At 43.8% G+C, this 26083-nt stretch overlaps 1 protein-coding gene across 3 annotated transcripts in view; it reads right to left on the bottom strand.

Moving 5' to 3' along the window:
- TTYH3 (tweety family member 3) overlaps window positions 1-26083 on the bottom strand; it is a 77256-nt gene that overhangs the window by 6607 nt on the left and 44566 nt on the right. For 2 of the 3 annotated variants that reach the window (XM_030459548.1, XM_030459549.1), the window contains exons 3-13: window positions 23863-23974; window positions 23050-23270; window positions 22121-22216; window positions 19637-19709; window positions 19226-19301; window positions 12343-12398; window positions 10961-11053; window positions 10748-10840; window positions 9873-10009; window positions 7708-7884; window positions 6770-6845 (exon numbers count right to left, since the gene is read on the bottom strand). In XM_030459548.1, the coding sequence (XP_030315408.1) occupies window positions 6770-6845; window positions 7708-7884; window positions 9873-10009; window positions 10748-10840; window positions 10961-11053; window positions 12343-12398; window positions 19226-19301; window positions 19637-19709; window positions 22121-22216; window positions 23050-23270; window positions 23863-23974 (1210 nt within the window). Of the gene's footprint in view, window positions 1-4526; window positions 4629-6769; window positions 6846-7707; window positions 7885-9872; window positions 10010-10747; window positions 10841-10960; window positions 11054-12342; window positions 12399-19225; window positions 19302-19636; window positions 19710-22120; window positions 22217-23049; window positions 23271-23862; window positions 23975-26083 lie in introns of all 3 variants that reach the window. The other variant, XM_030459547.1, reaches the window with a different exon arrangement.

Genomic DNA, 26083 nt, shown 5'->3' with positions numbered 1-26083 from the left:
TTGCCTCTTTATGCCAATATGCTCAATGCCTTCATCAACAACCACCTTACTGCTTCTGGGATTCTGCTCCCATGTTCCTAACAACCAAGCAATGAGGACAGACATTTTATTCCTCTTTTTATACCAGCTAGAGCTTGAATAATTCTGTAATCTTACTTCTCAAGAGTGCTCTTCAGCATACTGACTTTTTATCACCTTTAAAATTGAACCACATAGAATAGCTGGTTAAACTGGCAAGGAGACAACTGAAAGGCAGTTCCCTCACCAGGAGGGATGATTTATCTTGCCCACTGGGGAAGAACATTATGAAGCATCTTTAGGAGCTCAAAAGCTCCTTAAGGGGTTTTTGGGGACTTAACAGCATTTTATCAGTATTCCTTCAAAGACTGACCCAGGGTGAAACTCTGCACGATGGAAAAGAAAAAAGGCTGCTTTGGCAGAGCTGACCCCATGGGTACAACATGAAGACACCTATGGCTTATTTAGGCAATCATCTTTTAGTGTCTTCTATAACTGTAAAACTTTCTGCAGAACATGGATCTTAATATAAAACCCTGGCCCAGAAATGGCTTCTATATTTAGAAGACAAAGGACACATCTGTTCTTTCTCTTTTTAAGATGTATTTTTTTGCCAGCGAGAAGGAATAAGGTAGAAAATAGTAAGCTGAGCCAGTTTAAGGACTATAATCTACACAGTTAATTGTGATTACTGATTCAGAAATGAAGTCTAGAACATTGTTAAAACATATGAGACTAACCCAACAGGCTAAGAGAGGCTTTGCCTTCTAAGAATTTGCTCATAGAGTAAGTAGGGCATGGTGCTGGTAGTGAAATGCAGAAGTGACCAGCCAAGCATCATGCTGAGAAGAGTGTCTTAGAAGGAAAAATGCATTTGAGTGATCATTTTCCATTTGTACTCCATGTGATGTGACAGGAGATGAGTATGATCAGAGCACTTCCAAGCGCTAAGGTTTTGTAAGAAGTATTTAGAAAAAAAAATAAATCTCAGATTGTGGAAGGTTATTGTGCATCTTCTTGAACAAGTCATATAGGTTCAGCACACAACATGAAAAATCAACTTTCTTTAGAGCATTAAAATCAAGAAGGGCTACTTGATGAACTGCTTTTCAAGGATGTACAAAGTACACCCATCATGGAGGGAGAAGCCAAAGACTTACTCCATCCTCCACCAAGAAAACACCCCACAGTTTAAGTGTCACTAAAACAAAGTAATCAGGAACACAAGATTTGGACAGTCAAGCAGAGGACATTTTATATTCAAACCTACCTGCAATCCACCACAATGAACAAATCAAGACTCAAGAGCAGTCAGAGTTAGGGCTGATGTTCTCTCCTTAACTCAGGGTTTTTGCACTTTTGCACATTTTCCCTTTTCAGTTTGAACAAGTTCCTCCTTATTTAAAGTGTATTTTTAATGACCAAGTGTGATTGAAACCTGGAAGTAGAGAGCTACCATTTCACTGCACATGTCATAACCAGTACAGCTCAACTGGGATGCACTGGATCTCCAGTCACACTCCAAGCTCTGCTCCACTTGCTGCTGACAGCAGTCCCTCAGCAAAGTCCTTCAGTGCATCCTCTGCTGGGAAGCAGAGAAAAAATGCTGTGGAAATCACAGATCCAAACATCTGGACAGGCCAGCAGATGAAGATGTATCAGCAGATGCTTGCCAGTCACACAGATATGAAACCAAACTCAATTATCCACAGTTAAAATAACTAAATTTTTAGCTCCTTTAAAAAGTAATTCTAAAGACTTAAAGCCTGAACACAATTCAGAGCTGAGGAGGTCTTGGACTCTACTCTGAGGTAACCTGGATACAGTCCCTAACACAGATACAGGTATACACTTGCATTTAGTTTCCTTTAAAGAGGAGCTTTCATAGAAGGTTAAAGAACATGCACAATGCAGTCATTCTTCCAGCACTCTTGCTGGAAGTGCCCACGTGCCTATACACCCTCATTTACCCTTTGAAAAACAGCACAGAGGGCAAGTTTCAACCCATACCTTCACCACCCTTTCAGCTACCCTAAAAAGGAGAGTACCTAAAAGACTTCTTGTTACCATTTCTCCTGGTGGCTTGTGCTATTCAACACAGCACACCTCTCAGTCACTTACCAGCCAGCTAGGACAAACACAGCTGATTGCACACAAGTTTATTTTTCTATTTCTCCAAAGGAAAAAAAAAAAAAAGTCTCTCCTTCCCATTCAGCCTTGTTAAGGTATAAGTTTTCATAGGTATGGTTTGCCAGCACATACTAGTTGGGTGCTTAACACATATAAGCCAGTGTACAAAGGAATCATTGGTTGCAGAGAAAATAAATAATGGGAATGATCAGTTAATTTTAGAGGCCATAAATTCTACCAGGTTCTGTGAACTGTGCAGCCCATGAGTACTTCACATGTACTATGCTGGAAGATCACTTACCATATGAAAACATGACTGAATATAAACCATTTACTATTTGTGGTTAAAAACCCACATGTATCTCTCTCCAGCTACCCTGACTTTGATTTCCTGCCAGAGCTATTCAGGTAATCCAATAAAGACCAAAGCTTTTGGATTCAAGCTCTCAAAGGCTGACCCACCTCCCAGATAGGTAGAGCAGAGTAAACACACAGGGTTTGGTATCTTTGTGTATGGGAGGTACAAGATGCAGGGAAGCAGCAAATTCCAGCCAGTGGGTTCTGAATTCAAAGGTATTTAAGCTTTCAAAAGGTAAAAGAACAGACCTTCATTTTGGTTTGTTTGTTTTTAAAGTCTTGGAAAGAATGCAATGCCTTTTTCTGAGCCCTGCAGCCAGCCACATTAAACTCTGGGTGTGATCTTAGCTAAACAGAAAATGGTGCAGACTGAGATCAGGGTTTCAGCCCAGAGGAGATTTCAGGTCCAGAATGAAGACACTTCAATTTCCACCCACCCCAACAAGCAATGTTTTATCTCATGGAACAGACCCCTCTAGCAGTGCCACAATACCCCCTGCAGGAACTAAAAAGCAGAGAAACCACCATAAGCTGATGCCCAAGAGCAGTCTTTGCAAAATTAAGACTGAAGAAAGTTGTGGCCCTTTCAAGGGTGGTAGCACCATGCTTCAGGACAGATTTGTTTGCATTCATGCACCAGGACAGAGGGCATCAAGACACCAAATTCAGACAGCACCCTTCCCAACATGCCACAAGGCAGGCAAACAGCAAGAGGCAGCAAGAATGAAGATCAAGCAGCAACAGGATGGGAAGGAATCCAATGCAAAGCTGACAAAAGTCCCAATAAGAAGAGCAGAAAAGAAGGAACAGCAGCTTTCTGGTCATGTATTTCTGGGAACAGAAAGTAAAATGCAATCAGAAGTCATTGACTGCATGAGCCAAAAGCTGTGGGCTTTCTGCTCCAACTGGAACTAACACCTTCCAGTTCCTGAAGTTCCCTTGAAGGAGCATTGGCCTTCATACCAGGGGAGTTGCCTGGTAGTTCAGATTATTCAACCAAGCTAAAAAACTACAAGGCTTAATGCAGACACCTACTCTGTCTGTAGGCACGTGGCTTTGCCATGGACCACTATGAGGGAAGAAACATTGGCTGTCTTGGAGAACATCAGCAACTACAGCCCATGAGGCATTCAGACAGGGATATGGTACTAGGAGGACCCTGTTCACAGAGCCTGTGGGACATGGAGAGGATGATTTGGACACACACAGGACAAACAAAACAGTAAAAGGTTTTGAAACAGAATGAAACAGATCTTAGTGTTTATGTCTGGACCCTTAGGGAAGTATTTTTTAGACTTGCTCCTTTTTGACTTAAAATGCAAGGATTAAAGGAGAAGCTGCACACAGATGTAACAAGCAATGAAGCAAATCTTCAGGACAGGCCATCATTGCCAACTAGGATCTTTCAACAAATTAAAAATCCTACCAAGGAGCTAAAAGCTTGTGGCAGGTAAGTATCAGTGGTTTGGGGCATATGGTGTTATGACCAGTCAAGAGAAACAGAACAGCAATAGGGCTCAAGGGAAGCAAAAAGCTGAATTAAGACAACCAGTCCCGACTGAAAATCGGGACAGAGATTGGTTCTCTGTACTTCTAGAAAATGTCTTCTTGTGATGGGAGAACTTCTGCTCTGCATTTGAAGTGCAAAGTAAGTTCTCCATTCGAGCAGCACTCAGTAGTAAGCATTCAAGCTGTTCAGCACCCAGTAGTAAGTGTTCAAGTGTGGACTTAAAAGCTGGAGCTGCTGTGAGTTAGCTTTTGTGAGGCATGGGTGCCAGCAACCCTCAGAACGTGCACCAGAAGCCTTCCCGAGGTTGAAAGCTCTCCTGGAGTCTGCGCCAGAGCGGAAACCGATTTTAATTTTACCCCTTGGCAGGAGGGAATGGGGTGGGAGGTGCAGAGGGGAAGGAATGTGAAGAAATCAAAGGCACTGGCCTGGGATAAAGAGTGCAGGGATGAAGGGGGTGGTTGGGAGCGGAGAAAGGGTTGAGCAAGAAGGACCTTTTTTTTTTTTCCAGTACCTGTTCCATTTGCGGGCGCTGTTACCAGTATGTCCGTGCACTGTCCGAGGGTTTAAGCTGCCAGCTCATATGGCTGCTACTGTCCATGGCAGCCAAATACAACTGTGATGACGCAAGAAAGAGAGAGAAAAAGAGAGTGCAGCCTCAACGTGCATGAAAAACACAGTGCAAGCAAGTGAAACGCTGTGGTGTGTGTGTCAGCAACAAGGTGGGCTCTACAACCCTAAGGGAATAATAGCCCTGGGGCAAGAAGGAGAAAACAGAAGGAATGAGAGAAGGCAAAAAAACCAACCAAACAAACCAACAAACAAACAAACAGAAAGCCAGGAAAAGTAACGGACAAACAATGCAGCAGGATCATCACATCTTAGTTTTCACCATTTCTTCAAAGAAACCTACATAGAATATGTATACATATACATATATATCAGCCCTTATACCCACTAGACTTAACCTGCTTAGATGTCTATCCCCCTTTCCTCTCCCCAAAAAAGAGGCAGGGCTATGTGCATTGTCATTTCCTTTTCATCCTCTCTCCTCCCCCTCTCTTCCTCATTTCCTATGAAAAGTTACAATTTCTTCTGCCTCAGTATAGTCTCAGCCACTTGCTATGGAGAGCTTCAAATATAGAAATTCCAGCAAAGCTCCATTCCCTGCTAAATGCCAAGACAAGAACAGACAACACTTTTCTTCACTGCCCATCTACTGTGTCTCTCCAGAAAACACTTCTATCCTCTAGCCTGCTCTTTGTCTATAGGTGCAGTGCTGCACTCTTCCTCCTCCCCAAGCTCCTGCAGTTCCCTCTAGCCTGGACTGATGGCTGTCAAGTCAAGTTACTCTGAGAAAAAAAGTAAAATCTCATCTTTACCTACTCTCAGAAACCACCCTAAGGCACCAGGACTCAGACCCCCCCCCCCCCTCAGGGTATTAATACAAACAGTGACTGCAGAACCAAGGAACTTCTTGCATAATTGAAGCCCTCATGGAAAGGAATGTCCCTTGGATACAGGGCAAGGGGAAGTAGGACCTTGGGTCTACAGGTATCAAATGAAGATGTGCCTTGGCAGTGCCAGAAGGACAGTGCCCTTCCCACAACAAGCAACACCAGCAGGAAAGCATTTGCCACATGTGTGGAACAGCAGCTCTTCTCCTGAGACCATCTCATTGCTGAGAGCAGATAATGCTACCAGAGCTGGAGATCAGACTACCACCAGGGATCAGGAAAAACTCTTTGTGAGGCTTGAAAGAGGTCTGGCCAAGTACAAAGACAAGGATCAGCTCTCCACTTTTGTCACTTTCTCTATTGCAAGATGAACTGATCCTTCTGAAGTGAAACCAGGAGTGTGATGTTCTCTTTTGCACCGTATTTCCTACTCCTTTAGCCTCCAACCTCCTCTTCCTCTCCTTCCCATGAATCTGAAAACCATGCACCACAGAGTGTATTTTCTTTACCTGGTTGATTGTTAAGCATGCTACTACTCATCCTCTGTAATAACACCACCAAGGTAGCGAGCACTGTGAGCATGTTCTCCAAGCTCAGGTGTAAGGAAGGCTTTACAGGATCCCATGAAGGAGGCCAAGATTCATCTAGTTCTTACAGACATGAAGGCAAGCCCCTGTTTTATCCAGCACACAGAAATGGCTATCAGGCCACTCCAGATACCAAAACCTTCCATGAAAGTTGTTTTGTTTTGGTTTTCCTCCATAGGAAATTAAATACAAAAATAGATTTCTAAAGAAAGTAAAACAGTCGTGAAAGAAAGGTTTAAAAAAAAAATCTCAACAAAAAAAAAATAATACAGGTTTCATCCTATCAGCTCTTTAGGGCAGATTAAGGAGAGAGGTTCAGCGATAACTCTGAATTTACTGTTTTAGCAAGTTTCTTTTTAAACTTGAGGACACAATGCCACAGATTGCAAGTACACTGCATGCAAGTGAATCATCCTGCTGAAGTCACCCACCAAGATACTCATGCACTTCAGTGGTGGCAGGACTGGGCCCATAGCATTACCAGTGTTTAGAGACTGAGTTTTATTCTTATTATGTGCAACGTCCAAAGTAGCATATCAGGGTTTTATTCTCCATGGCAGGTGAGACAAGAGTTGTCTATTCAAATTATTGCCATTTATGGGCCAGATCCTGTGTTTGGCTGCATAATCAGCTCCCTTGAGAGTATACAGCAGTGGTAAATGTGTATTCCCCAAAGATGCTGAAGCAAAGAGGAGCAGTAAAGAGAGACTTACTGAGGGAGGTGGGGACTCCCGGCCAATGAGCGGGGTATTCTCGCAACGGGGGTTCTGGAAATTTGCATTCTGGCTCCTAGGAAAGGAAGACACACATGGTAACAGGGGGTAGGTGCCATGCTTCTCTGGAGATCTCTGATGGTGATGTAGGTCAGAGCATCTGCACCCCCAAAACTACCTCCAAGTCTCCCTCCAAGCTTCCTTACAGGCCAAGTGGGTTCTCTTTGTCAGACATAGACACAAAACTGGCATTATTTTCCTCAAATTAAGCACTGTCTTTATATTCTTACTCAGATGGGTCCACACTGAATAATGGCAGGTTATTTAAAAATAGGTCTGTGTGAAAATCTGCCTCTCCACAGCGTCTGAACTGCCAAGCTGCAGGAATGGAGATAAAATGAGGACAAAGTCTAAGGGGAAGAACAAAATGAGGTGCCAGCCTAAAAAAGATGGGCCCTGAAGGTTGTTCAAGGGAATCAAGCACTTCTGGAGAAAGCTCTAACATCCCACCTGGACCTCGTAGCTCCAGACTGCAACAGATGTCAGAGCTGACTTAAAGTATTGTGGAAGAACAGAGACTATAGATTATGCCTTGGCTCTCAGAAGACTTAAAATCTTCTGGCAAGACTGCTCTGTCTGAAGAATTAAATCTTCTGGTGATCAGAATCATTGTGCAATAAGGATTCCAGACAATACCTTCCTTTTTTTCTCTAGACAGATTTCTACATTCTGGAGCATGCTGTCTAGTACCACTCTTTCTCCTGCAGCCCTTTGAAGCTACTGCATTTACAGGGAGAAGGGAAATCAGAAAACAAGCTTTTAGGTAAAATCCTTCACTGCTTTCTACTACTTGGTCACAGGCACCAGCCTCACAACAGAAATAGGAGTGAAGCAAACCTGAAGAAGCTTCAGTACAGGCTTTGTGTTGGGATACTCACATATACTCTGTGACAGGAGCATTGCTGACTGTGTGTGCTGCTGCTGGAATGCTGGTCTCACTGCCATAACTACTCCCACAGCTATAGAGGCTGGGCATGTGCACTCTGTAAAGGTTATCATGTGTTTGTCTACTCCCTTGAACAGCTGATTCTTCTTCCCCATCATCATCTGAGCTTCTGCAAGAAGGAGAGAAAGTTCCTCCTAGAACCCTCCAATCACCCCACACGTAGGGTTTGCAGGAAATCACAGCAAGCCTAAAGAACCTCCCAACCATCTTCCACACCTCCACATTTATACCCATTTGGGATGGCTTAGGGTGGCAGTGTCAAACACAGCCCACACCACACTGACTCAGCCCTCCCACAGACACCATCTGGACTTTTACACCGTGTGGTACCCCACAGCCTTCCTTCAGCCCTCTCTCAGGGCTTGGCACAATTCTGCAACTGTCCAGTCATACAACCAAAGGATGGATACACATCCTGAAATAAACAACAGTAAAAAAAAAAAAAAAAAAAAAAGAAAGAAAGAAAGAAAAAAAGATATGTAAAAAAAGAGATGTAGGAAACATCCTTTAAAACTGTGTCTTTCCATTTCTTGTAGACATGTCCAAAGTTGCTGTTGACTTCTGTGAAGTCCTGCTCTGGTTATGCAGTGTCTGCTTCAGCTTCTAGCAAAATCTCAGAAGTTTTTATAGAGACTAAGTTGCAACATCTGCATCTACAGGCTTTCTTCTCTTAAAAATGCAAGGATTTAGATGAATTTTTATGCAGACCGAAGTCAGTTTGCCTGCTGGTTCCTTCCCCAATTCCCATAGTATTCCCTTGTAACATACACTGCTATTTTATCTCCCTAATTATTGGGATGAAGCACCAAGTTTTAAAATCTATTTTAGCAACACTTAGAGCTAGTAAAATGTTCTACAGGAAAAACTTCATTGCTGGGGGAAACAGCATGGGCACTGACTGAACATCCCCAAACATCACCTGCAGCTTCTGTACCACGAGGTGGCACTGAAGATTTATTCAGGGAATTGCAGCCTGCACAGCCTCTTACAGGCAATATGTTCTGACATCTTCCACCTCCTGGGGGGAGGCAGAGGAAGAAATAGCACTTGGGAGATTGGAAGAGGGAATCCTTTGCTTCATAGCAGCAGCTTGAGCCTTGCTGGGGGTAGGCAGCAGGGGCAGAACAGAGAGACCACTGTGTAAACCTTTCTCCTTCAAATGGACAGACTACCAGGATCTTCTGGATAGTGGCTCTACAGCTGCATGTGAAAGAAGTAAGGAAATGAAGATTTTTCTGAAGCATTACACTCACGCACTTCCCAAGGCTTTCCCTGTGGGCACTGCAGGCTTGGAGGTTTTTACCTTCCTGCCATTGTTTAGGATGTTTCATTTTACTTTGAACCTTGAGCCTGGACTTAAAGCACCACAATCATATTTCAGAATCACAGAAAAGAATTTGCTGCAGTCTACTGCTCTTCTGTGAGAGCAGAAAACTCCAAGCTATTATCACAGCTGCATGTGGTGCAGCAGCCAGTCAAGTGAAGCCCTCTGAAGGTTTGCTCAAGACTTACTGATCAACCTGGTTACCATGGTTAACACCAGTTCCACACAGCTCTGCTGTTAGGTGATTGCCACCAGTCTGCAAGTATTTCATCTGCCCATTCTACTGTCAACAAGACAGCTCCCAGTCTGCATTTGCTGTGCTCCTCAGTCACCCCAGCACAAGCCAAGCCAGGTGAGAACTGCTTCTCAGTCTGGTTCTCTTCCCCATAGCAAGACAAATGTCTCAAAACAATGCAAGGGAGGAATAGGTACTTTACAGAGGTGGTAAGTAGTCCAAGCATTAATGATTATAGCTGTAGAGAGAGGTAATCTCTGACTTGACTCACAGATGGACAGTGTACTGAGTACTCTGCACATGTAATATCCCAGTGCAACAAGATTCAGATGTAAATATTAACCACAGCCAGAGCAAAAGCCAATAGAGTTTGGGGGTTTTTTATGTTGGACCTGTGCTTATATTGCCTCATCTCTCATACTCCTGGGATTATATGGGAAAGAGCTCCATATGCTCATGGGCACAAATCCAACAGGCAGTCTCAGTCTTCATTAAGAAAGAGCTCTACAATGCTACAGGATCTAAACCCTCTCTATACCTCTTCTGCTGCCAAGTGTGTGGGATGCTACACACAATGGAACTGAACATGAGGGCTGTGACAAAGGAGAAGAGAACCAGGTAGATGAGGCCTTCCACTCCATCATAGCAAAATCCCGTCAAAGCCTGGACATAATCCTGGAGAGAAAAATGAGCAAAGTTTCCTGATCAGTAGAGAGTTAACATTGAGCTCTAATTCAAAAGCCCTTCCTCTGGACTGGGCTTTTGAAACAAATGAGGAGATTGTAGTCCCTTTTCTCTTTCTACTTTAATTTCAAGCATTTTTTGTAACTGATTTAGCCCTTATTTCTCCTCACAAAGCCCAGCTTGGATTTAGACATGGAAATATTTCCAACCCCCACACAATAAGACTTTAAGCAGGCAGGTGGGGAAAAAAGCAACAAAATCCAAGGCAGACATTACCACCTAACATAAGATCCCAACATTTTCATTAAGCCTCTCAGCTGCTTCACTGTGTCCCATTGTCCAAGAACAGGAGCATGTTCTGTGTCCCTGCTTTCAGAGACAGCTGGACAGCAGTTATCCCAATGCTACAGTGCAGCAATCAGACATTCCATGGGAAAGGCAACAAGTCTGGTGCTACAGGAAAAAAACCCCTGAAGGTCTGTGAAACCTTAGGGCTGCAGCTTGTAGATGTATAAAGAAATGTTATCTAGTTTTCTACGTTGATCTTTAAACAGCAAAAGCTAACTTGTTCCAAGTTCCCATTCACCTTTCTGCTGAGTCAATCAGTAAAAGCTGCTGGAAACTGTTTTGGCACATCAGAGATCTGAAACTCCAAGATAATCAGTACACTTACAGGCCCTACAGCCCCTTTGTTCTTTCTCAGCTTAAGCCCAGTTACTGAGTACTCACCAAATGCAGACTTCGACAGTCTACTAAAGCTGTCAGTTGCTGCAAGTTGATCTCTGTTGCATTTAAAACCTCCTGGATCCGAGTAAGATACTCCTGTAAGCAACAAGCTAATGATTATGCCAAGGAAATGGTTTAGCAGGAGCTGATCGTCAGCTTTGTACAAAGATAGGGGAAGCCAGAAAGTACAAGGAAAGAAAACCTGAACAGAGTTACCTTGGAGGTGGGGTGGTCTCTGCTTGCTGACCTCATGAGTTCCATAACATCATCCTGCATTTCCACCAGAGCCTTGTGACTTCCTGACAGCTTCTGCTCAACACAAAACATGCAAAGTTTCAGCAGTTCAGGCCACAGAAACCAAAAGAACTCCTGGGAGATAATTAAATCCTGCTCCCAAATGCTGAGGCATCATCGGTGTGAATGGTACAAGTTAAGGGTGTCTCAACTGACATGGGTGCAGCTTCAATAGGGCTAAGTTTTACTTTTACCCACCTGAAAGTAGTACAGAGAGAAAGAAGAGGGGAAGGGAAGTATCAAAAGAAAAAATAATGAAACACAAACACACACACACAAAAAACCCCATACACACAGCTGGAGCCAGCTTCAGGACAGAGAGGTATGAGAAAGAGGAGACACAAAGGTCTCATGTTCTCACCAGAGCACAGCTGGGTTTTCCTACTAATTCAGGTGGCTGAGAAAGACAACATTAACACTAGAAGGTGTTTGTACTGGGGTGCAGCCTTCACATCCCATTGAAGAATCCTTAGGAATGTCACATGCATGTCAGGCTCTACTCAGCAACCAGAAACGCAACAGATGGCAACGGTGCATCATACCACAGCTTAAAGTGTTCTTACCCACCCTTTAAAACAGAGGAAGACAAGACTTGAAAAAATCCTAAATATAACTGGTGAAGCAGCTGGTGTCTGCCAAATGGTGGGTGGTGTGGGTTCACTCTGGCCTCTGATACATAAGACAAAGTTTGGGATGGGCCCAGGTGCTGTTCCTCAGCCCCCACACAAAAGAATAATGACTCACTTTTATACTTGAGGATACAAACCCTCCAACATCCAAGGAGTTTAAGAGGTGTATGTGAGAATCCCTCCCTCAACCACAGAAGTGTTTGCATTTTGGGAGTGGAGAGTTGCCATTATTTAATCCAAAAGAACCTACAAAAAGAGATTCAAAGCAGGAAGTATATAGATTCCCACCCTGGCATTAATGGTGTGTGCTCTGTCTCCATCTTGCTGCCCTTAGAAGAGTGCCAAGTAAACAGAGGTACCAGGAACAAAGCCATGGTTACCACATCACATCATACATGGACCCCTCTAAGAGGGCATCCTGGCCATGAAGCTTTGCAGCTAAGGATGAAGGTGGAAAAAGCTGCTCACTAAACCACAGTGCCACCTCTTGCAGAGCTGGGAAGTAGCTACCAAAGCTTTACCAACAGGTGGAGTGCTCCCTAAAGCTAATACCTTACAGCTTGCTGCATACTGGCATCCAAAACCTTTATCCAACACCCTGCAGGATGCTGAGAAGGTCTGAAGGGATTTAGGATGCTGAGAAGGGCTGAGGGGCTTTAGGATGCTGACACTCACCTGCTGGAAAGGGTTGGGGTATCCAGCACTACAGCTCATGTAATAACGGAGAGTATCTAGAAAGACAAAAGGAAAGAAAGTCACTCCAGAGATAGCATTCCAGCTTTGTAGCATTTTAGGCCTGCCACAAGGGAGGTGTTAGGTTCTCAAAGCAATACACAAAATGAAAATGCAATATAAATGGAATCACTTCCCTCTGTCTGTGTAGGATTGCAGTGTATGGATGGCACTAGAGAAAAGGATGTAAGGTGCCTTTAGGGAGAAAAAGATTTATTTTCTTTTTCTTTTTTTTTTCTTCCCCAACAGTAAAAAGCAATGGGGCTGCCTGACTTGAATAGTTTGATAAAAAACCCAAAAAGTTTTATTCAGATGTCAGCACTATCCACATTATAAACATAAGGCTCAGTCTAGGACAAATCCCACTGGATGCTTTATATCTGCAGATTCCAAGTGTCAGAACACCACTCTACCATCACCAAAAGTAACCACAGTCTGCTGCCCAGGGCAAAGAGTAAATACAATACTCAACTTTCAGCCAGTTCAGTTCACTAGCTAGATCACTACCTAGCCACACAATATTGGCACAGGAGAGGCAGCAGCAGTGATATAAATTCAGGCTGTTATCAATAATACCTGGAGGAGCACACCACTGGGACAAAGACAGGGTGAAAACACATCCCTATTCTTCTACACCAAGCCTGATGTGCTGCTTCCCAAGTGTACAAGCAGTTCAAGTGCTTGGAAAAAAAAAGGACTTCTTCACAACTGGAGGTTCTACTAACACATGCAAGAGAGAATTGTTTTAGGCAGTGTTCTGTAGAAGAAGGTAAGAAAGCCCTCCCAGCTCAAGAAAATAATAACTTTCAGTAATATTTCATAAAAATGGTATCCCTTTAAAAGTAAAGTGAGAAAATGGATGGAAAACAACAAGTTCTTGTCATTGACACGTATTAGGGATGAACAAGTAAATAGTAGTCTGTTTTCTGATGGATGTCACTTGCACGCAATTAGATTTTAATTAGGTGTTTTAATTAGAGTAATGAAAGAGCTTCTGACATGTTTTGCATCTCTTTTGATTTATGCAAAAAAAGTTATTTTTGATATTGAATCAATACTGCAGATCTGATCAATAAAGGAAGCTCTTCCCATGTATTAGGATACCAGCAACGTGTTATCTGTTCAAGAGACCCCAGATCATTTGCTTCTAACATCCTAAAACTTAGTCCTAATAGTGATTACCTCTGTCAGTAACCACAGTACAGCAGAGGTATCCTCAGATGAATCCTTTCTTCACTATGAGGGTGGTGAGAGACTTGAGCAGCTTTCCCAGACAGGCTGTGGCTGTCCCATCCCTGAAAGTGTTCAAGGCCAGGTTGGATGGGGCTTGGAGCAAACTGACCCAGTGGGAGCTGTCCCTGTACATTCAGGGGGGTTGGAACTGGATGATCTTTAAGGTGCCTTCCAACCCAAGCCAGTCTGGGATTCTGCCATAAACTTCTAGATGAGAGTGTTAAATTGCTCTGCTAGCATCATCACCCATTTCATAGAACAGTTTGGGTTAGAGAGGACCTTAAGGATAATTTCCAGGCTTGAAGACAGTTTTATTTCTCCACATTCAGATGTGTATGAAACCAGCCTGGTGTCCTCACAAGCCTTCCAAAGCACTACAGCAGCTACGGCCATGCACAAGTTACAAATACCAGACCTTCCCCTGCCATTCTCAATAATGTTATCAAGGGAGGAAGATCTGAAAAACCTGACCATCCAAATACCTTTAGATAATTTCTTAAACATTTACAGTTCCTCTTCAGATGATTGGGAGTGATCAGCTCAGCAAAAGCAAAAGCAAGGGTGAAGCTGGCTCTGTGGAGACACGAAAAGCCCCAGCACACACACACAATAATTCCCCTCCCCACTGCCATCCTTTTCTCCATTCCTTTTCATCTTCTGCCTGTGACTTTCAGTAACAGCATATTCCAGGCTGCAAAGTTATTCTAATCAGTCTCCAACTTAGAAATCAGTAAAAGGCACAACCAAAAAGGAAGCAGACCTGCCTGTATCCTGCCTCTGCCGTGGTTCCCATAAATATTGAATGCACCTTTTGGCAAGCCAAGGCACTGGAGACCAAGTGCTACTACACAGCCTGTCTGCTCCTGCACGCTGGCAATGCAGCCTGACAGCTGTTATTTATAATTCATTAGCCTACTTTGGGGCAGCTTCTGCCAGCTGCTCCATCTCCCACCACCACTGCCTCTTGCTCTCAGATGACTTTTATCTTCCCAGCCAAGCCTCTGAAGAGCAATTAGCAAAATCTGGGCTGATAGGAGGGCAGCAAGAGCTGCTTTGTGTGCCTCACTTTGGGCAGACCACACAACTGAGGGGCCACAGTTGTGGCCAAGGAAAGGACTGCTCAATCTCATAAATCACATTCAATGGCTACAAGAAAATCAGATGAAAAAAGCACCTGTGCTAAGAGCAGAGCAACACCAATCCACAGCATCACACCAAAAGGAACTGGGATGTTGTCATTTATTCTAAATCAACAAACCCTTAAGAGTTTCTCTTGAGGTCCCAGAGTGGTATCAGTTTTCCATTGCCTTTGTAGGTGCATGAAGTTGTATGACATACCCCTAAGACACAGCTCCAGATATGATTCCTTCCCAGCCTTCTGGGTCATCCCTGGTGGGCAGATTACAGCTGAGAGCTCCTGATAGCATCAGGGAATGCAGCTTGTAAGACCAGGATAAAGATTGCTGGTTACAAGTGAAGTGAAAAGCAGTGCAGTGAAAGAAGTGCTTCCCCTCCTTCACCCTGGAAGGCAGGATCAACACAGCTCTGTTGTGGTAGTACTGGCTTTGCAGCTGACAAGTGTGACACTGTACATAAAACATGCTTTCCAAAATGGCAAAGCCAGCTGGAGCAGCTTTCCCCTGCACTGAACCCAGCATGCTAAGAGCTGTGGTGCTTTAAAGCTAGAGCTTAAGGCACTGAAGCTGCCTTTAGGTGATCCTGTGCTGCAAAGCCTGGAAATTAAAAGGAGTGTGACCCCCCCATAGATGGGAAAGAGCAGGAAGCATCTTCACCAGTTGTAAACCTGGTGGAGATGATCCTGCACCATACCAAATCTCACATTTCTGGCCAGAAAACAGCTATATTCACCCATCCATATTCACTCTGCTAATGGCTCCTGGCAATTTCTTTCTATAATTATCTTTCTGATCCATCTTCCTCTCAAGCAAAATTCCTGAAGATTGGACCTGATTTTTGAAGCCAGCCTTTAGGTGATCCAGCTCATAGGAGAAGGGTTAGGCAAGGTCACATCTGCCTCTGCCTGCTAGTGCCAGCAGCAATCCTCCTGACCCACTCTCTTGCTGAACAGGCAGTGTGGGAGCAGAAGGCAAGGAAGGGAACTACCCAAAATGCTTTATTTTTGCAAAGTCTGTTTTTCCTAGAAAGGAAAGTAGAACTGCCTGCTAAAGACAGCTTCAGCTGCTAGAACTGCTTATTGCTTCTGCAACCATGGAGACTATGTGCTTCAAAGCTCAGCCAAAATGCAAAAATGGCATTATGCACCCACCAGAAGGCAGACAGAAGGTCTGTAGGGTAAAGAGCAACCAGATAAAAAGATCCTAGTTAGAAAAAAACCCAAAAAACTAAATAAATACCCACACCCAGAATAGCTTTCCCCAGCCCTTCTTCATCTTTACTTGAGCATTCTCCAAGCAGCTTGCATTTTACATATGCACCCAGATGAGATTGTCTCTGGGGGTTCTGTCATCAGAGAAACTTGAAGTGTATCGCCTGTGATGGCAGAGGAAGACAGCCCATTTGGCCAGATTTGCTTGCCCAGGTAACATGTTCTCCACCAGGAATTTTATTTCCTTAGGGCGAGTTTGACAGCAAAGGGAGTGATCTGTGTAACATTTACATTCCCTTATGTATCCTGCTCTTGCACTGGTGCAATCAGTCAGCATCACCATTTAGCAAATAGCTCACAGCCATCCCACATGCCCTCCACTCCAGAAATTCTGTTCAACAGGAGTCCAACAAAACCAGACAGGAAAACACAGATTCTCCTCAGCAGGATTCTCAAGAGCATTTCTTTGGGCAACCTCTTTTCTGCAGTGCTCAGTGAGCAAAGGTAAAAACTATGCAACCACCACACAGCCCATGAGAAGTTTTGTCCTGACCTTACTTCTAGAGAGCAAAGGGAGGTGGTGCTGGCACCAGTCCTCCTGTTCATCCAGCTCTGGGTTTCTAAGGTGGGAGTGAACCAGTGGGAGCCCAGTTAGGAGGCTGCATGTGATAAGAATGTTGTCTGTGTATCTGAGCAGCTAAGTTCAGCATCCAGCCTCACCAGCTTGGCTGGACTGAAGGTAAAAAGCTCCACTATCCATCCCCTGAGGTCTGTAGTTCCTTCAGATGGAGCAGGAGTTTATTCACCATGCAGATTTCCAGTAAGGGAATCTGGAGAAAGCTCTTCCTGTTGTTTAGGCAGATTGTGCCTTTTTATTTCATTTAATGCAATAAGTCATCTGATAATAACATGGCATCAATGAAAAAGAATGAGACTAGAAGATGGCCTCCTGCTTTGAAAACATCTTGGCTGCACCACACCTTTTTACTAACAGCAAAAGCTGTTTATACAGCTCCATTGCCTTTATCTAAATTAATGAATACTGAGTGAGTTAGGCACATGTATCAGTCTCTTCTGCTCTCCTCCAGGAAACCTGCATTAAGGCTCTTTGCCCCCACTCCTCCCCCTTTCCTTTAATGCAGTGCATTTTATCTACAAAACAAGGACATCTCTCCAGCTAAAAACATGACAACAATAATAATCCTCTTAATCAGATTATTCTCAGCTCCATTAATTCCATTTAGATTTGCAAACAGCAATTAATACACAAACAGGAATATTAACATGCTAGCTGCTCAGGATCCAACACAGTTATTTTTCTCTGAAAAACTCCTATAACCACCACCACAAAGCATTGCAAATATGCAAACCTAGATGACTCAGTCCCAGTCTGAATGTCAGAGCATAGGGCTGGGAATATCACAACACATAAAACAACAACTAAAAGTAGTGATTAAAGGGGAAAAACAACCCAGCACTATAAAGCTTCTTAAGATTACTTGCTGGATTTTATATCCTTAAAAAATAGATGGCAGCACCTAGCCCACTATGCCACAGCCCAGCACTGGCCAAAAGCAGACACCTAAGCTTTTCTGAAGTGTTTTGGCTTCACCTGTCTGTAGTGCTATTAATGTCAGAGAGCAAACCAGAGTGTGAAGAGTCCACGTCCTAGACCTGGGAGCCTTCCAACAGGGCAGCTTCACCCGAGAGGAACACATGGATGCTGCTCCCAGCCATCTGCCCCTCATCACTCTCACTGTATATATGGCACAACTGATCACAAAGCAGGTGCTGCAATTTACAGGCAAGCATATTAAGGGAGACCAAAAATTATTTCAGACTTTTAAAGATGCTTCTAAGGAGCTGCTACTGGGATTACTGCAATCCTTGTCTTGTGATTCTCCCTCCTGCTCAGGTGTCCAAGATGGTCCCAACATCGCAGACCAAGAGCTATTTCTGCAGCTTCCTGATCACAAACTATGACACAGCAGTGAAAGCCCACATGGGCAGGCAGACTGTTCAGTCATCTCCCAGCCAGCTGCCAGGCTCAGAAGTTAGGCTGATATCCTTCTGGAAAAAGGGAAAGGCACTCACGAATGCTCAGCGGCTGCCTAGCAGCAGGGAGCTGACACACCAGCAGCCCACAGAAGGGGCCACCATTCCAACTCCAACCTGTGACAACACCTGCTCCTCCTCCTCTTCAGCATTTTGCTTCAACCCATTCAGTGTTATTTATGGAGCCTTAACAACTGGTATAGCTGAGGGTGCTACCAGAACAGAGCCTGACTGTCACCCAGGGGAAGCAGGAGGAGAAAGGGCAGGAATGTCAGACCTGCACTCACCCTTTGCCTCTAAATGAATGATGTTGATTAAAAAAAAAGCTGCAGGATCCGAGCAGACAGGGACAACTGTAGCATAAAGTTGCATAAAGTCTCATTTCTTGAGTTCCCAGAGTCAATCCAGTAGTTACCAAACACGATCCAGAGCTGATATGGGTTACCAGGTTATTACAGCACACAGCTGGCATCACCATCAGGTATCTCCCCTTGGCCTCACTGACTCATTTGTCTCCTTGAACAATGAGACCAGCTTGGTACATGATGCCACATCTCCATCACCTTCACAGCCAAGAGAGGATTTTTCCCCCTGTGCAGTGTTAAACACTCATTCTCTTCCCTTATTTTATTTCTTTGTTACAAAAAAGAGCTGCCTGGCTCCATCCTTTCCTTCCCAGGGAACCAATAAATAAGAAATTCCAAAAATAAACTGTGTGGTAACATCAACCTGCACATACTCTTTTATACCATGTTCTGCCTCCAGACAAACATTTCTTATTGCTTCCAATCCCTGCATGCTCAGCCATAGCTACATCCCTCATTTCCCATCAGCTGCACAGCAAGAGGCAGCATTTGGCTAAGTGTGTGGCCACACACTGGACCTTCTGTACATGAGGCAAAGATTCTCTGATTCCACTAAACAGGAACCAGGAAAACCACAATGTCTCCTTTAGCAAATCAGTGTCATTGTTTATTGCTTTTGTGACCAAGAAAAGCATACATGTGCACTTCTTGACCAGGGTATAAATGCTTCTTTGGAAAGCACGCTGGTTTTGCAGAGCTTGACACATATCTGCTTTTCTCATTGCATGCAAACTCCTCTGTTCCCCTTGAATACTCAGCCCCTGCCATGCTCCTGTGTGACAGCTGGAGCAGCAGCACCCTGTGCCAATCCAGCCCCAGCACTTACCAGCACTGAGCACTGCATTCTCTTCAGCCACTTGGGAGACATAAGCATCAGGGTTAACACAGAAGTCACTGGAGCCCTAGGCAGATGGAAGACAAAAGTAATAGCAAAGAACACCAATATTAAAGAGCAGCTGAGCCAGGTTAACATCATGGAACCCTCTGCTCATGGGGTGTTTCAGGTGCTCTCATCCTCATCCCCACTTTACACACTGTAGCAGTGCTGGAGCACGAGCTAGTGGACCACAGCATGGGGGAAGCAGGAGCTCTGTCCACAGATGCATTCACAGATACAAATTGCTGGGACAGCTCCTTCTAACAAGATGGGCTATAAAACAGGCTCAGCCTAACATTAATCTCTGGTCAGATAAAGCTGCAGCAAAAGGTGAATGGGACTTGGATCAGAGCCACTTACCACAGCAACAGCCAACTCCAGCCCCAAGGATGCCCAGCTGACAATCAGGGCAAACACCCCAAGCAAGCACACCCTGTGGGAGACAGACAGATGGCAGATGTAGAAGCTCTGATTTCAAGCAGATCCTTTCACAAGATGTATTATTTGGAGTCCAAAGCAGGTACCAAACCCAAGAAATTGTCAACCACTATTAAACCAAACCATTTTGTATGTCATGGACAGGAGCAACCAGAGCATATGTCTAGTAGCTGGCTCCCATGGTACCCATGGGCCCTAGGGTTGCAGAAGAAGGAAGAAGAGGGCAAAAAAAAAAAAAAATCTTACCCTGCTTCTAGTAGGGAAGCCAAAATCACAAAGACAAAGGGGTAGCTGTAGGAAAGGCAGAGTAAGGGACTGGCTAACTACAGTCCCATTATATCCACTACTACCATTCTATACTTCACTTTTTGAGTTGAAAGATATTCAAAGAAAATTCAGCCATATCAAAAAAATCCCACAAAAACTGATCCAAAATTGGACGAATCCCTTCTGTTTCTAGAAAAAAATAAAGCTGTCAAGTGTTGGGTTATAGAGGGTGGGAGAGAACACTCAGCCCCTGTTAGGACACCTGACTTTGATTCCAAGCTGTGTGCATCCAAACAGGACCTAAGCATCCCACACAGTCACAGGAGAGAGAAAGTCACCTGCAGGGAAACAGTTCAGAGCATCAGTTTAGGTGCCTACCACATCCCTGTGAGTCCATCTCTGCACAGATTTGAAAGTTTTGTTCTGACAGCTGGACCTCATTAGTAAAAGAAATGGTGGGAAGTGCCTGCTAGGAAGCAGACAAGGAATAAGGGATGACAGAGCAGTGGTCTCAGTGACATTCAGCTTGCACACACTGGTGGAGAAGACTTTCAGACTTCTCCAACCAGCACATTAGCTCTTCACCTTTGCTGTCAGTCTGAATGCCAGAGATATGCAGGCAAAAGTCCTCCTCAGCTCCCTCAGGTATGGGGATGCAGACTAATGAGCAGTTTCATCTTATGTAACCCTATCTTCAAAGTAAAGGGACACTGGCTTGCTCTCTCAGGGATACATTTTCCTCCAGGCTTTGAAACACAAGTAGGTTTCTCCCACCCACCTTCTGAAGAAAACAAAACAAAAACATGTTGATAACCAAGAAATTCTTTATTCAAACCTAGCACAAGCATCTCCGTGCTTGTATCTCTCTTCTGCTGCATTTGTCTCACTGAATACCAGAGCTTTGAAAAAAATAAATCTATGGGCATATATTTAAAAAAATTATCTATCCCTCAGTTTAACAACTAAAGCTATACACTTTCTTATGCTTTTTCCAAATAGGTGCAAGAAATATAAGCCATGGACCACCAAGGTTCTGTGATTTTATGACATAAGGACAACACAACTTGGTGTCTCCCACTGAGCACAGTAATCAATTCAGTAAGACACATTTGGTGTTTTACTTTAAATGCAGATGACTAGGTCAGTAACTGATTGCTTGGCTGAAAGATCTAAAACTGGCATTTCCCCATCTTGCTTGGCTATGATACACTTGCTTTTTTATGCCAAGTGCTCCCTTTGGGGAATGCTTTAATATGAACTTCAGGGAATGAGATTCTAATTTAAACCCTGGGTTTGCCATCTGTGCCTACTCTTGGACTTTTGTCTGTATAACCTGCCAGGTACGAAGTCATCTGGCAAATAATAAATCTGAATACACATCCCAGTTATTAATGGTATCCCCATGTACCAGGGTAAAGTCTTGGCCATGTCAGCTGTCAAACTGTCTTTCTGATCCTGGTATCTTTGCCAAATAGACTAAGCTAAACCAAGCTAAAAGATAAGGAAAGGAACACTTTTTTCCTTGCAATGGGGCCTGGGTATGGCACCATTTACAATGCTTTTTAGAAATAAACATGAATTAATAATTGCAGTACCATGGGAACAAGACTCCTCCTCATAGCTGTATAAACCATGGCTTGCTCTCAGTTTAACATTATTTCAGGTGTGACAGCCAAAAGATAAAAAAGAACATGCAAAATGCATGCTACCAAGTTGTGTAGACACATGCAATGCTCACCATCAATTAATAAATGCCCTCATAAATATAGAAAATTAAAGGAAGATTTTTAAAGCCTTTGAATTTAAGGGAGCATGAGCACATCACCATCTCCCAGCAACCAGAGGCTACCAGTGCTACCCAGCGAGAGGCAAAGAGCCCATATCAGTTCCTTGGCTTTGATGCAAAAAATATGGACACCAGAACTATCCCATTTTTTAGCTCAAGATCCTTCCTATGAACATCTCTCACGTTGCCCTAATCCTGTCCACAGAACTATGCCCTATAAAACCTTTCTATATTGAGAGGCAAACTGAAGTTTTCCAGTCTCAAAATCAACTGAGAGGAGTCAAGAGGTTTCAAAGCAGGCACTTGCATTCAGCTGACATTCCTTTAAGCAAAGTGCCTGGGTCAGGACTTACCCAATAAGAATGGCTCTGGAGTTTCTAATGAGCCCAAAAAGCACCAGCAAACAAATCAGGACATGGAACAGGAGTAGGCCCAGGTATCCCAGCCATCTGCAGCAAAACAAAGCAAATAATAAAATAAATCAACACAGTCTGCAATTTAAAACTAGTGCATAAAAGGCACAGATCAAGAAGCTAGTGTGACTCATGGGGAAAATGTAGCCCTTCATCTCTTCAAGTAAAGCCACCACTAATGATTAATCTTCAGAGAGCTCTGGATGAGGCAGGTAAAAGCACTCACACAAGGCAACCAGCATACACAGCTTTTGAGAAATAAAATTGCTGATCTTGTCCTAGAGTAAAGTCATATGCAACTGGGCACATATGAACTGGATCGGGTGAAGAAAAGGCTTTGCAGCTTCTTGAGCTTCCTAGACATTTGTTAGGAAATGCTTCCGTTATTTATTCCACATGTGTGTACAGAGCTTTTGTTTTGTGGAATACAGTTGATGAAATATTTTATTAAATATGCTTAATAAAAAGGAATGGTAGTAAGTGATGTTAACTTACAGAACCAGGACAGTTTTCTTTTCTGTTTGGTTACCATGTCACACAACTACAACACACTTCTTAGGATACAACAGTAGCTGCCTCTGTGGCTGTTTTTTCCTCCAGTATTAGAACACAAGCTACAAAATCTGTACCTTGAGAGTAAATTTCCCCTTTGACTGAGTAAAAAACACAGTTAAGAAAAAAGTTGTTGTCATGCATTTTGATTTGAACTGATTGCAATTTTGCAGTAAGAAACAAATGAGCTGGGTGGGCCAAGAGCATCTGCAGTGATGTGCAGAGCCTTTGGCTCAGCCACCCTGAACACACACATCATTGTTGCAAAACAGACAGAAACAGATGGTACAACCAGTACCCTACAGCATGCTACACACCTGTACCAGTCATAGAGGTCAATCTGAATTGCCAGCTCCTCCAGAGACAGCTCTTCATTCTTCCAAAAGGGGATCTCAGTTGTTTGCCTGAGCAGTTCATCCAAGAGACCTTGCAGTTTCTGGATAATGTGCAGGTAGTCTGTCTGCTTTGTGAACATTTCCTCCAGGACAAGCAAGTTTGGTTCCACTGTTTGGTTCAGGGCCACTGCAGTATCTAGTACCTAGAGTAGTATGGGAAAGAAAAAGAAAGAAAGAATAAATGGAAGGGAAGGAAGCCAAGGAAACAAAAAAGGATTCATCTTTATTAGCAAGTTATGGACAACATTCAGATTACCACAGTACTCTGTCTTAAGAGGCTGCTTACACCCTTTCAAAAGCAACTCATAAACATCTAAAAAGTAGATTGTTTGCAAGTAGCCCAGTGATGGCATCCCAGCTCAGCCTTTAACACATGTACACATTTTGCAGCCATCAAGGTTACCATTAGAGGTAGCACAGCAACAGATGATTGCACTGAAATGATAATTTTACTGAGAATTTTGTCTGCCTTGGCCTGCCTCCTTTTCTGGGAATGGGAGACAGATGATCAAAAGCTGTTTTTAAACCTAGCAAAGAGAAGACTTCATTTATCAAGCTGTGCTTCCTCTGATATTTTTAGAAGAGCTGAAGAAAGCACCACTCTCTTAAGGGAAATTTTAGCACATCTTTAAGCCCAGAGAGACTGAAAAAAAACAGGAAGAGATACAGGCAGAGCCAGATTGAAGTGAAGAGCTGCTGGGTAAGGCTGCTCATCTGCACAGCCCAAGTGCCTACCCGGTCCTGGACCCCGGCCACGGTGCGGTTCGCATGGCGAAGGGAGTAGGTCAGCCGGTGGATGCCATCACTTGTCTCTCCATTCCCATAGAAGCCAACAGCAATTCCAGCACTGCAGAGAAAGAAAGAAAGAAAGGAAGAAAATGTAAATTTCAAGCTAAAAGGCACCGTTGTACCAGGCAAAATAGACATATCAGCACTCTGCAGGGAAAGGGGAGCCAGGAGCCTGCCAGAGGGCAGCCACGCTCCTCAGAACCCAGGGAAAAAAATTCACCTCCAAACATTTGCCTGTGTTTTCCACACAGCCCCCAGTTCTCTGTGTAGCATCCATATGATGAAGAGCAGAACACCACCCCTCCTAAAAATCCATGTTTCATTTATGACATGATAATGAAAATCTGTTTGAAAACTCTTTGGAAGTTCAGACCTAGCCACAGGCAGCCAGAAATCCAGCCCAAGTGGCTCTCCAGTGGCTCCATTGCTGTGTCAGGAGCCACGTGTCTTCTCTGGACACAAAATACAGATTGTTGTGTTACATTTTGGAAAAGCAGGACACAAAGAGTTTGCATTGACTGCTTGCCCACGGTGGTGGTTTCTCTAGGTACATTTTCCCTGCCCACTTCTCTCCACTGAAACATCTCTGAACATCCTCTTTCTTGTTTTATCTTCCCAGTAGAAGCATTTGTGTCACACTGCTCTGGAGTACTGGGAAGGAAGGCTTAGTAACTTCCTGGGACAAAAGGCTTATTTATTTTTAAAGCAAGTGAATGTCAAGCTCGCAGACACAATTCAACTCCAGCTGCTTAGCAAATTACCACCTCTCAGCTGATTTGCCATAACTGTCCACACACATCAGTCTGCCCCAATTATGAAGTAAACCATATTAGCTTAAGCCTCACTTAAAGGAGGAAGATCCTGTAAATGAGCTGCAACCAGGAGATTATCTCATGCAAGTCTGTGGTACCTCTTCTATTAAGACATCACTGCAGAACCCACAGTTCCTTTTCCAAAGCCCTTTTTTCCTAATAATAGAGGAGAAAAGAACTTGAAGGGGTCACACAACTAAACTCATGGCAAACAAATGTTACCAAGTTACAAATTTCCTATTCTTGTGTGATATTTAGCTTCGGGGACTCAGGATCTCTTCTGGGAAGGTGCTCAAGACACCAAGGCTGTGCCTGTGGAAAGAAAGGTGGTGGTGGTTTTGGTGTAAATCTAAAGCTATTCTGGATGAAACATTTAATTTCTTCACAACAACTTTGAGCTTTTGTTATAGCACTGCCCTCACAGAGCTGGTTTGAAAGGGGAAGAAAGAGGAAGGAAACAAGCCAAACAACAGCTTTCAGAACAAGCAAGTGTATGTAGAGCCTTTGTTTAACAGGAAGGGTCACTAAAGGACGTTAGGCATTCTTCACCACCATCACCACTCAGCTGGGAAATGAACCTCAGCAGGCAGGCCAGAGTGGGCTTTGTCTAGATAACAGACACAGATTTGCTCTGGCATGTACATCAATCTGCAGTCCAAATGACCATTTCTTCTCTCTCTCTCTTCTCCTGCAAGAAGGCAGCATCCATCCCTCCTTTCCCAGGCTCACCCACTTCAGAAAGAGTGAGCAGAACAATATACAAGAAATGGGAGCAAAAATCACACACTGAAAGCTGATCCACTATAAAAATCTGTGTCAGTCTCATGGTTTTTTCAACAGTTGAATCTCCATAAATTATAGAGCTTGGCCCATAAAAGCCTCGGTCTTCCAGGGACAGCAGGCAGCCTACATCAAATACAGAGAGGCAGCAGGTATGTACCCTTAATATTCAGTGTTAATACAAGAAATTAGCCTCCTTCTTCACTAACACCCTTCCTCCAACATTTTCCTGATGCAAATGATGCTGATAATTACAGACAGAAAAGCCCTCTGCATTCCTCCCTGGATGCAGCTATTATCAGAGCTTGATAACGCATGCCTGGGATGCAGGGGGGTGGAGAGGATAAAAGAGGCACACTCCCCCCTCCCCCTGAGCTGGAGAGATTACATATCCAGAGCTCTGCCCAAGATAAGGCAACTCAGCATCCCACTGCAGCAATTGCAAACTGGCTTGAATTACCCCTTGTCTTATCAGAGCAAACAAATTCTGACAGACCCTTTCACGCTCCTGAACAGAAGAAAACTTGTAACAGTTGTTCCTACTGTAGACACCAAATAAATTCCAGAACATTCTT

Source organism: Calypte anna, chromosome 14 (assembly GCF_003957555.1).
Source record: "Calypte anna isolate BGI_N300 chromosome 14, bCalAnn1_v1.p, whole genome shotgun sequence".
Taxonomy (NCBI): domain Eukaryota; kingdom Metazoa; phylum Chordata; class Aves; order Apodiformes; family Trochilidae; genus Calypte; species Calypte anna.
This window is presented reverse-complemented; position numbering and strand designations above follow the sequence as displayed.